This window comes from Pelophylax lessonae (genome assembly GCF_965119305.1).
Source record: "Pelophylax lessonae genome assembly, chromosome: 9".
Lineage (NCBI taxonomy): Eukaryota > Metazoa > Chordata > Amphibia > Anura > Ranidae > Pelophylax > Pelophylax lessonae.
Window position 1 is genome coordinate 8,383,985 of NC_138776.1, and position 12,774 is coordinate 8,396,758.

Consider the following 12,774-nt stretch of genomic DNA (forward strand, 5'->3'; position numbering starts at 1 on the left):
TATATCAGTTACTATTTTTATATTATTATTATTTTTATATCACTACCATTATTCTATATGATTATGATTATTATTCTTATGTGAAATGGAGTCCACGATGAGCTGGGAAGTGTTTTGGATAGCTCACCAATGGAACAAATGGTCACGTGGGGCTTTGCCAACTAAAATGTAAATGTAACTACACTTGTGACTTGCAATAGCTTTTGGGTAAATGGCTGTGTAGCAACGCCCATTTGGGCGATATCTCCTCCCACATCTCCCAGGGGTCATATGGAGGCCTGGCCCTACATACTATATTTAAACTATGGTCTTGACCATGGCCTCCAGGCTCTGAGGAAGAGGCACAGCCTCGAAACGCGTCAGCCCTCTGCTTCCAGTAAAGACGTTGATCCTCTGGTAGGAGGCAGGTGTATGGAATTGATGTGCCTGAAACTTCTTGTTTGTTTGTGAGTATTTGATTTTAAACAATTTTATCCAAATAAACTTGCCAAGGATAATGCGCTAGGCTGGTGCGCCCTTTTTTGCTTTGTATTTTCAGTGTTTGGTCGACCACCCTGGTCGTAAGGGGCAGCAAAGCCTAGCCATCATGGATGCCTAATACCAGTACGAGTTCCAGGATTGTAACAGCCTGAGGACCAGGTTCCGAGCGCAGGAAAAGGGAGTGCTGTCCAGCACTTATCTTTTTTGTCAATCTCACCCCCTATATCAGAAATCACACGTTTTGAGGATTTTGGCTACAGTGCTGGATGGGCTGCACGGTTATGATCTCGGAAGAGCGGAGTTTGAAGTAGTAAGAATAGGCTATAATGGAAGTGGTAGAGAAGGGTAGCAGAAAAGAAGAGCACTTATCCTTTATATCAGTGGTTCCCAACTCCGGTCCTCGGGACCCACCAACAGGCCAGGTTTGCAAGATAACTAAATTACATCACAGGTGATCTAATTTGCTGCTCAGTGATTGCAGTATTCTAGTCTGCATCCCCCAAGGTAATACTTAAAATCTGGCCTGTTAGTGGGTCCCGAGGACCGGAATTGAGAACCACTGCTTTATATAAGTTATTCCCCTTTTAAATGACTCTACTGCTCTTTCCAGATTTTTGGTCTTGACGTCATCTTGGGGTCAGCGACCTTCTGGCCCGTGTTGTTGGGTATCACAGTCCTCCTGGCGATCATCCAGTGTATCCTGCTGCCATTCTGTCCTGAAAGCCCCCGCTACCTGCTGATCTTCAAGCATGAACCGGACAGAGCTGAAAAAAGTGAGTACTGTGCATTTATTATTGTTACAGGAGGTGCTGAGGGGTCCATTGCCCTGAGGTCAGGGTACCAAGTCAAGACTGCTCCTCTCTCTTATCCACCAGCTCTATGCAGAATGTATACCAGAGGTCACCCGAGATTTTCTTCACTCCCTTATCTACTGATTGGCCAAATCACTGGCTTGTTGGAGAAATGTCCTCCACGTTGATCACTTGAAAAGTGTGAATATAGATATTAAAGTTTATCTCTAAGCTTTGGATAGAGTGGTGAAGGGTTAGAACCTCTATCAGTTTTTTTTTTACTTTCCCAGTGTCCCCACTGGGGAGATTCACCCTGGTCCTGATGGCCAACAAAAAGTGATGGAAGACCCAAAATGTTACAGGTTAACGTTAGCAGGGCTGCTGTTAGAAATCTCGGGGCCCCGTATAGCCCCCCAATATTTTTACTATAAATACACTAACATTATAATTAGCGGACACAAATATAACAGAGAACCTGCGTGAAATAGTCCTTTTTAATTCATTTTTACATTTAAAAAAAAATAAATTCTAATTTATTTTAAAAATGTTAAAAATTATTTTATTTTACATTTTTTTAAAAATAATTTATTACAATGTTTAATTGTTATTTTTTTCCAATTTTTTTTTTTTTTTACAGAACAAGGGAAGCCTGTAGTGCTGTGGGAGGGGCGGGGGATACGGTGTTCTAAAATTTAGTCGGATCCGTGAAAATTCCGGACCCTCGTCACTTCCGGGATACTACGTCACCACCAGCTGGAGCGACGAGCCCCGGTGCACATGCGCAAAAGACATTTTCCAGATCCGATGAGATTTTAAGACTTTGCTAACAGCTGACTGAGAGGAGGAGGAGGGGCTGAGGTAGGACGACAACACCGCCGTGGGAAAATTTTATAACACCGCCACATCATCGAGCAAGGAACATGTTGCAGAGCTGACTTAGAGGGGACTGTCCGTCCCGAGGAGGCGGGAAGGAAGTGAATATATATAATTTTAGAACACCGCCTGAGGTCCCTAGACTTTCGCCCTCACATAGAGCCACTTCCGCCTCTTCTCCCGATACTTCCGCCCTTACTGACACATACCTCCGCCTGAGGTCCATAGACTTCCGCCCTCACATAGAAGTGAATTCCGCATTCTCTATGGAAACTAATAGAGAACTAATAGAGAACCCCTCTAAGTCAGCTCTGCAACATGTTCCTTGCTCGATGTTGCGGCGGTGTTATAACATTTTACCGTGGCGGTATTGTCGTCCTACCTCAGCCCCTCCTCCTCCTCTCAGTCAGCTGTTAGCAAAGTCTTAAAATCTCATCAGACCTGGAAAATGTCTTGTGCGCATGCGCACCGGGGTTCGCAACAGCTGTCGCTCCAGTTGGTGGTGACGTATTCCCCCCCCCCCCCTATCAGCAGCCCTGGGTGTTAGTGATGCAGGAATAGAGGGGAAATCTTCCAACGGGGACACCTGTCTCAGCGACAATTTTCTAAGACCTCTCATTTTGGAAAGATGTCCTCCCACTTCTTTTGTCAGGTCACTAACCTGGCTCTTCTGATTGGCAGGGCTGTATGAATTTTGAATTTCACTGACAGACATACATTTTCTTTATATATATATATATATATACGCACACGCACTATGTTGTCAAAAGTATTGGGACGCCTGCCTTTACACGCTCATGAACTTTAATGGCATCCCAGTCTTAGTCCGTAGGGTTCAATATTGAGTTGGCTCCACCCTTTGCAGCTATAACAGCTTCAACTCTTCGGGGAAGGCTGTCCACAAGGTTTAGGAGTGTGTCTATGGGAATGTTTCACCATTCTTCCAGAAGAGCATTTGTGAGGTCAGGCACTGATGTTGGACAAAAAACAAACACAAGGGCGCACCAACCTAGTTCATTATCCTCCACAAAGATTTTATAATACTCACAAACAAGTTCTTGGTACAAGCATATCAAATGGATGCATTGCCATCAGCATCCAAACCAAAGGGTGTATCGTCCTCTGGAGGTTTACGCGTTTCGAGGCTTTGCCTCTTCCTCAGAGCCTGATGTTGGACAAGAAGGCCTGTTTTGCAGTCTCCAATCTGATTCATCTGGTTCTATGGGGTTGAGGTCAGGACTCTGTGAAGGCCAGTCAAGTTCCTCCACCCCAAACTCGCTCATCCATGTCTTTACGGACCTTGCTTTGTGCACTGGTGTGCAGTCATGTTGGAAAAGGAGGAGGCCATTCCCAAACTATTCCCACAAAGTTGGGAGCATAAACTTGTCCAAAATGTCTTGGTATGCTGATGCCTTAAAATTTCCCTTCACTGGAACTAAGGGGCCAAGCCTAACCCCTGAAAAACAACCCCACACCATAATCCCCCCTCCACAAAATGATTTGGACCAGTGCACAAAGCAAGGTCCATAAAGACATGAATGAGCGAGTTTAGGGTGGCGGAACTTGACTGGGCTGCCAGCACAAAGGCTGAGCTGTCAAAGACAGCTCTTGGTTTAGACTAAAGATCGGTAGCTGGCTGGACCGGCCTTTTGTAGGCAGGTGCAGTCTGCTGTCTCCACTGCAGGTGGTACTCAACCGATGGCTCTTCTATGGTTTCCTTAGTCTCTGTGGCAGTGATCCCATTGGATGCTGGTCACCTGTGGGACTCTGGTGGCCATCTTGGGTGTGGCAGAGTCTGTTTAAGACCCTGGCCCCTGCATTAATGTGTGGGTAGTGTAGGGACAGGTCACCTGTCTTTCAGGGAGAGTTTTAGCTGCAGGGAAAGGTTCCAGTTGAGTAGGGAAAGCCTAGGTATTTGCACACTCCTTGGACACCTTCCTGTTTGGGCTTCCTGAGGCCACTTTCTGCCCCCCAAGACAGGTGCTGTCAGTTCGGCTGAAGCCTGCCCAGCTACATGCTATTGGTCTTTGGGGTTTTCCCAGTTGGGCCTCCTACCACCAGGTTGTTGTGAACTTTTTGCCGTACTTCAATACAAATTCTACCATTTGAACCTGGACTGTGTGTCTGTCGCCATACCATGCTGCACCCAACCACATTCCGGTCATGTGACCACTGATCACCATTCTCTCCACCCCCCAGGCTTTCAAAACCATTTAAAACAGTGGTATTGAATTAAAATTCACAAAGGTCCAGTCAGTAAAATATTCTTTCAGCAGAGGTCCGAATTTAAAATGCTTGTGCGATGACCACCCTGTATACTCTCAACCAATCACCTGCTTGTTAACTTTGGTAGCCCCCGCCCTCTGTCCAAAGCTGTCCTGCCTCCAGCTCTTGGCTCTGTGAGAATGGCAGTGGTGATGGCTGTGGGCAGAATGACTCTAAAGGGTGGGACCGCAGGGATCCTGATGAGACATTAACTGGGTCCGGATCTGGACCGCGGTCCGCCATTAAGTGATACCTGGTTTAAAGGGACGCCAGGGTGGGCGGGGTTAAAAAATCCAAGTGGGACTTCTTCAGTTTTCCTCTTGTAAAGGACATAATGAACCACAAACAGTCTATGGTAAAAGTGCAGGCCCCTGAAAGGTTAAAGCTCTAAACCTATTGGTCAGATTACCCTTTCACAAACCGCCACTGACTCATGTTATTTCTGAGCCCCATTGACTCTCCATGTGTTTTACACAACTATTTGGTGTTAGTTTTACAGAAACTTCGGCAATCAAGCGACGTGTCCGGCGAAATTGCAGAAATGAAGGAGGAAGGGGAACGGATGTCCCAGGAGAAGCCCGTGTCCTTTATTGAATTATTCCGCTCCAGGCAGTATCGCCAGCCCATCATGATCGCCATCGTTCTGCAGCTGTCGCAGCAACTGTCCGGGATCAATGCCGTGCGTATCCTCCCTGCCTATCTTCTAAACCTTTTCTCAGCTTCCTCTTACTATGCAGGCAGGTCAGGATAAAAGTGAAGAGAGGGCAGATCAGATGTTTGGGGCTGAAATAGTACTACTGGTAACATTTCACCTGCAGGAAAATTAAATCAACTGGACCTTTCATGGTGGGGACAGTTTCCTGGGGGGGGGGGGGGGGGGGCTAAAGAAAATGCAACACAAAGAGATGCATTTGTTAAAAAAATAAATAAATAAATGTGCAGAGCTATTCCCTTTGTGCAAATAAGGGAAAAAACTGAATGCTACTAGGAAATTTCCTTTGCAGGTTGAATGTTCCTCATGCATATAGAACAGAATGAAACAGGAAATCACAGCCTTAGGCCAGTAGATGAAGCTGACAATTACAGTAAATATGTATTTATTTCCTATGATCATCAGCTCCAACTAGTGGCCCTAATGCAGTATTTTTCTGATTCACTCCATGAAGAACATTCAACCTAGTGAGAAAATAGCCTAATAACATTCCTTTTTCCCCCATTCAAAAAGGACAAATATGGCATACACACAGTTTCACCAGATGGGCAGCTTACCCCCCAAAGTGGACAGCAGTCATAGTGAAAGGTGGTGATGTCTTAAAGAATAAATTCTATTTTACCACACCTTTTGACATGGCAATGCAAAAAAAGAGGGGTCATAAGGGATAAACTACAAATTAGGAAGTACTTTACGAACCGAACACGGTGACTATTATAGAAACTTGACCAATAAAGTACGAAATAAAATTCTATGCTATCACCCCGCACTGATCAAGGTCCTAATGGAGGAGTATTTCCACTTAGGGCCACCAGCCCATCATATATTATTTGTACTGTCCCTAGGGACCAATGTTGCTCAGCTCATTCCTTCTCTGGTACTACTGAAGACTGCAATTACCTAAATACAAAGAAAAAAAGAACACATGCCTTCCACTAGAGGGAAGAGGAAACTTGGGGGAGGTACAAATGCACTAAAAAAAATAAACAGAATATCAGAGGTGTAACTACAGAGGTCGAATGGCGGCCCGACCCCATACTCCAGAGAGCCGGGGCATCCCCCTGTATACCGGGATAGGAGGGACGGTGGGGCAGGATGTAGAGAAACTGATTCCCTCCACCTTCCTCCTGCAGCCGCTGGAAGCCTGCTTCTCCTTCTCTGCCTCCCGCAGGCATTCAGTGGCTGCAGGAGGAAGATGGAGGGGATCGTTTTCTCTACATGCTGCCCCATTTCCCCTCCTATCCTGGTCCTGCGGCCCCCCTGTGTGCTCTCCTGCCCCCCCCCCAACCCCCGCGCTGCTAGATTCCTCTCTCCCCTCTCCCGCTGGCTGCTGCAAGAAGGAAATCAAGATAGAGAGCGTAGGGAAGGGGCAGGTAAATATGTAATTTACCTGCCCCTTCCTTTTCTGAATAGACCGAGTCATTGATCTGTACTGATTGCTTCTGTGTCCGTTCATAACTAAAGCATAGTAAACGTTGCTTACTATGCTTCGGTTTGTGAATGAACAGGAAGCCTCTGTACAGAGCTATTCCTGTCCATTCATTTTGTGTAGCTGAGGCTGGAGAGAAGGAGATTGAGGGCTGTGTCCTCAGTCACTTTCTCTGTCTCAAAAGTGAGACATCAGGGGGTCTGTGTAGACTCCTGATAATTTACCAAAGTCCCCCAACGGGGCTCCTAAAAAAATGGTAAAAAATAATTAAAAATAAATTAATAAAAAAATGGTAAAAAAACAATAAAAAAAACTATTGACACCAGGGTCGCAAAGGTTGCACTTGCGACCAGGCCACTGGGCTCAGAGGGAAGGGCCCTGGGCTTAGAGGGGAGGGTCACAGCTGGGGGTCAGGGGGCCTTTAATGGTTCCTATGCTAGTGTTTACTATGCTTCAGTTTGTGAATGAACAGGAAGCCTCTGTACAGAGCTATTCCTGTCCATTCAGGAAGGAGATTGAGGGCTGCGTCCTCAGTCACTTTCTCTGTCTCAAAAGTGAGACATCAGGGGGTCTGTTTAGACTCCAGATAATTTACCAAAGTCCCCCAACGGGCTCCTAAAAAAATGGCAAAAAAAATTAAAAATAAATTAATAAAAAAATGGTAAACACAATAAAATAAAAAAACTACTGACACCAGGGTCGCAAAGGTTGCACTTGCGACTGGGCCACTGGGCTCGGAGGGAAGGGCCCTGGGCCTAGAGGGAAGGGCCACAGCTGGGGGTCAGGGGGGCCTTTAATGGTTTCCCGCACCAAGGCCCTGAAGGTTCTAGTTACGCCTTTGCTGTTTATGTTCCATGGAACAAGGCTAGTTGCAGAATTTGATGGGTTGCTATTCTACTGCCCATCTTGATACTTCTAGTCTTGCCCTTTACTATTGAATAGCATATGTAATCTTCTTCTTGCAGGTCTTCTACTACTCAACCAGTATTTTTGAGAATGCCAAAGTCCCCAATCCGATTTACGCCACCATCGGAGCTGGTATTGTGAATGTGGTGTTCACAGTTGTATCGGTGAGTATGTTACATGTGCCACTGAGCAGCCATAGGCTGTTTGCCATGGTAAAGTCCTCTAAAATATGTTTTCTCTGCAGCACTACAGTCCATGAACGGTTCTTGCCTCCTCCATGGTTTTAGATTACTTACACTAATGCAGGGCTTTTTTTCAGCGGGATTGCGGTGGAACGCCGTTCCGGCACCTCCAGCACTGAATATATGTAATGGCAAGGAGTGATGGGGGGGGGGGGGGCGGTTTATTGTCTTTTGTGGGGATCTATTTTTGCATGGTGTTTACTGTTGCTGGGTAGGTTTATTGTTGGTTGTGGGGGGGGGGTCTAATGTTGCTGGGGGGTCAGTTGTTGCTGGGAGAGATCTACTGTTGAGGGAGAGGTCTATTGTTGCTGGCTGCTGGAGTGTCTATTGATGGTGGTTGCTGGGAGATTTGTTGCTGCTGCTAGGGATCTATTGTTGCTGGAGCAGAATTTTTTTTCCGGGGGTCCATTGTTGCTGGGGGGAGTCTACTGTTGTGTGGGGATCTATTGTTGCTGGGGTGGGGTCTATTTTTGCTCACTGCAGGGGTTCTATTTTACCATCTTTCTTGTTATCATTAAAAAAAATCCATACAAATTACTTTGTAGCAGAAAACGATACTTGTTTCTGTATTCTCTAAAAGGGGCGGTACTAGGATGTGAGTAGGGGGTGGAACCAAGGAACAGTGCTCAAAGATGGGTAGGGAGCAGAGACGAAGGGTGTGCAGCCGTTTGTCTTCATGGGCTTCAATGCACGGAGTGAGGATGGACTTGTTGGCTAACACCTGGGACACCCATAGCTGGAAGGAGAGAACACAATGATGTCCCAACCTGAAGACTGACCTTTTATTGCATTTCATCCTTTGATGCCTAATAATTCATCTACGATTAATCAAGAAAGGGTGAAACACGTTAGAGTGATGGTTTTTTCCGATGCAGATGTCAATGTGTTTTCTGGATAGTTCCATAAAGCGTTTCTGAAGAAGTGTCCTTATTGGTGTGCGGGCATTTGTCTTCTTGGGCTTGAGTGCACGGAGCGAGGATGGACTCCTTGGCCGGAACCTTGGACACCCGTAGTTGGAGGAAGAAAACACACTGAGATCACCACCTGAAGACTTGCCTACTAATGCATTTCCCGGAAGGGTGAAACACGTTAGAGGGGTGTTTTTCAGGTAGCAACATCAATGTGTTTTCTGGAAGGAGGTCCCAAACTGAAGACTGATCTTCTAATGTGTTTCATCCTTTGATGCCTAATCATTCATATACTATTAAGCCTGCAAGGGTAAAACACATTAGAGGGGTGGTCTTCAGGTGGGAATGTCAATGTATTTTCTGGATAATTCATTAAAGCTTTTCTGAGGAAGTGACCTCATCTGTGTATGGCCATTTGTCTTCTTAAACTTGAGTGCACAGAGCGAGAATGGGCTTCTTGGCCAACACCAGGGACACCCGTAGCCGGAGGGAAAAGAAACACGGACGTCCCAAACTGAAGACTGACCTTCTAATGTGCTTCATCAATTTGATGCCCAATAATTCATCTATGATTAAGCCTGGAAGGGTGAAACATATTAGAGGGATGGTCTTCAGATGGAGATATCAATGTGTTTTCTGGATAGTTCAATAAAGCATTTCTGAAGAAGTGTCCTTATTGGTGTGCGGGCATTTGTCTTCTTGGGCTTCAGTGCACAGAGCGAGGATGGACTCCTTGGCCGGAACCTTGGACACCCGTAGTTGGAGGAAGAAAACACACTGACGTCACCACCTGAAGACTTGCCTACTAATGCATTTCCTGGAAGGGTGAAACACGTTAGAGGGGTGTTCTTCAGGTAGCGACATCAATGTGTTTTCTGGATGGATCAATAAAGTGACCTCATCGGTGTGCAGCCATTTGTCTTCTTGGGCTTGAGAGGATGGACTCCTTTGCTGGCACCTGGGACACCCATAGCTGGAGGGCAATGTGTGAGTTTAGAGCGGTGCAAGCTTCTATTGTTTCATTACCCGTGATGTCAATTCAGTTGATGGGAGATGCTTGCATCTCCCATCAACACAGGCCCAAAATCCATCTACACTGGCCCCTAATCTACGTATGACTCCCATCTTTCTCAGGAAAAAGTTTCTCTATTTTATTGTGAATACGTGAATTCATACAAAAGGATCAGTAATGAACTCTCCCAACTATTGTCTCTTTCAGCTTTTGGTTGTAGAACGGGCTGGTCGGCGGACACTACACCTCACCGGCCTCGGTGGAATGGCGGTATTCGCTCTCATATTGACAATTGCTCTTAAGCTTACGGTGAGAACTCATTATTTCATGTTTCCTAATCAAATTATCTTTCCTATTCTACTTCATCTTTCAGTCTTCTCCATATTCACCTTACCATGAGGTCTTATCATACTCTGATCTGAAGACCTAAATACAGTATAGTATGGTTATGTGTAAATTTCACTGAAAATACAGTATATATATTTTTTGTTACTGGATGAATTAGATTCTTTCCCATATGGTAAATGATACAATACTAGGGTGCAAAAAAAAGAACACCTCAGTTTCCAATTATTGTTTCCCTTTCCTCAAGGAAATCCGTTTTTTCACCAGTTATTAGAGATGAGTGGTGTGATTTAACCAAAGCTAACTTTTTTCAGCTAAATAACTAATTTATACAAATTTAAAGTTAGTAAAGCGCAATCGTCTAGTTACAATGTTAGTACAATCATGTGACCAAGTTTCAAAAAAATATCAGTGAACAAATAAATCTACACAAATGTCCCAATAGGTGAAAAAGACAGGAAAAGGTAAAAAAAAAAAAAAAAAATCCTTACATCGAATATATTCATCCATCCGCACAGATCTCCATGTATCCCTAAAGGGGAACAGTGTGTCTTTACTCTCTGGTCAAAACTGGAGGTGAGCTACTAGAAAGTTGATCATTATACACAGAGGTGGCAAGAACACTCGATATAAGGATTGTTTTAACAGTTTTTTGTTTTTTATTATATCATTTTTTTTTTGTATGGTTTTCTTCTCCTTGGAAATTTGTGCAGATTTGCTTGGCCACTGATATTTTTTGCACAGTTTGCACGATAATTTGGAACATTCGATATAAGGGTTTTTATTTTGTACTGTGACATACTGAAGCAGAGCATGATCCCCTCTCTTCGGAGACTGGGTCACAGGGCAATATTCCATTCCACATTCCATGGTCTGGGGCTGCATGAGTGCTGCCGGCACTGGGGAGCTACAGTTCATTGAGGGAACCATGAATGCCTACATATACTGTGACATACTGAAGCAGAGCATGATCCCCTCCCTTCAGAGACTGGGCCACAGGGTAGTATTCCATTCCATGGTCTGGGGCTGCATGAGTGCTGCCGGCACTGGGGAGCTACAGTTCATTGAGGGAACCATGAATGCCAACATATACTGTGACATACTGAAGCAGAGCATGATCCCCTCCCTTCAGAGACTGGGCTGCAGGGCAGTATTCCATTTCACATTCCATGGTCTGGGGCTGCATGAGTGCTGCCGGCACTGGGGAGCTACAGTTTATTGAGGGAACCATGAATGCCAACATGTACTGTGACATACTGAAGCAGAGCATGATCTCCTCCCTTTGGAGACTGGGCCGCAGGGCAGTATTCCATTCCATGGTCTGGGGTTGCATGAGTGCTGCCGACACTGGGGAGCTACCGTTCATTGAGGGAACCATGAATGCCAACATGTACTGTGACATACTGAAGCAGAGCATGATCTCCTCCCTTCAGAGACTGGGCTGCAGGGCAGTATTCCATTCCACATTCCATGGTCTGGGGCTGCATGAGTGCTGCCGGCACTGGGGAGCTACCGTTCATTGAGGGAACCATGAATGCCAACATGTACTGTGACATACTGAAGCAGAGCATGATCTCCTCCCTTCGGAGACTGCTCTGCAGGGTAGTATTCCATTCCATAGTCTGGGGCTGCATGAGTGCTGGCGGCACTGGGGAGCTACAGTTCATTGAGGGAACCATTAATGCCAACATGTACTGTGACATACTGAAGCAGAGCATGGTCCCCTCCCTTCGGAGACTGGGCCGCAGGGCAATATTCCAATATGATAACGACCTCAAACACTCCTCCAAGATGACCACTGCCTTGCTAAAGAAGCTGAGGGTAAAGGTGATGGACTGGCCAAGCATGTCTCCAGACCTAAACCCTACTGAGCATCTGTGGGGCATCCTCAAATGGAAGGTGGAGGAGCGCAAGATCTCTACTATCCACCGGCTCCTTGATGTTGTCATGGAAGAGTGGAAGAGGACTTCAGTGGCAACCTGTGAAGCTCTGGTGAACTCCATGCCCAAGAGGGTTAAGGCAGTGCTGGAAAAGAATGGTGGCCACACAAAATATTGACACCTTGGGCTCAATTTGGACATTGTCACTTAGGGGTGTACTCACTTTCGTTGCCAGCGGTTTAGACATTAATGGCTGTGTGTTGAGTTATTTTGAGGGGACAGCAAATTTACACTGTTATACAAGCTGTACACTCACTACTTTACATTGTAGCAAAGTGTAATTTCTTCAGTGTTGTTCCATTGGATAATTCAGGTACACATGACGCCCGTCGATATTGTCCAGTCAGCTCATGCCATTTCTCTTGGTGGGTTGGACTAGCATCCGAAAATATAGAATCTTTCTGATTTTCGAATCCGTTTGATTCGATAATATCGAATATACAGGTATAATAATCTTCAGGAAAAAGTGTAAAATTTTTGAATCCACCAGGACCAAGGAATATACGAAATGAATGCCGAAAATGAATCAGGTCAACATAACGAATATGACAAAACAAAATTCTTCAATGAGCAGATGCTTCTGAAAAAAACAAAATTTACGGTGTGCACATCTAATTCTCAGTACCTAATGTCATCTTTTCTAGCTGACAAGGACCATTTGTTGGCACATGTAGAGGTCGTGGATAGTTAATAGGAACTTCCCTAACTTCCAACTGCCATTTAAAGCCTACTGCACCTGAAAGCCACCATAAGCTTTCTTTATTGACACCAGAGCATTTGGTGATATAGTCAATATTTGATAAAATGTCTTGATTTTCTCCAAAATATTCTACAAACTATGGTATATATGTGAAAATGGATCAATTCTGAT

General features: G+C 45.2%; 1 protein-coding gene across 1 annotated transcript in view; it reads left to right on the forward strand.

Moving 5' to 3' along the window:
* The window catches only part of LOC309562588 (solute carrier family 2, facilitated glucose transporter member 3-like), a 73,812-nt gene that overhangs the window by 55,287 nt on the left and 5,751 nt on the right, over window positions 1–12,774 (forward strand). The window contains exons 5-8 of the mRNA XM_082266839.1: window positions 1,091–1,253; window positions 4,901–5,088; window positions 7,516–7,620; window positions 9,826–9,927. Of these exons, the coding sequence (XP_082122965.1) occupies window positions 1,091–1,253; window positions 4,901–5,088; window positions 7,516–7,620; window positions 9,826–9,927 (558 nt within the window). The remainder of the gene's footprint in view (window positions 1–1,090; window positions 1,254–4,900; window positions 5,089–7,515; window positions 7,621–9,825; window positions 9,928–12,774) is intronic.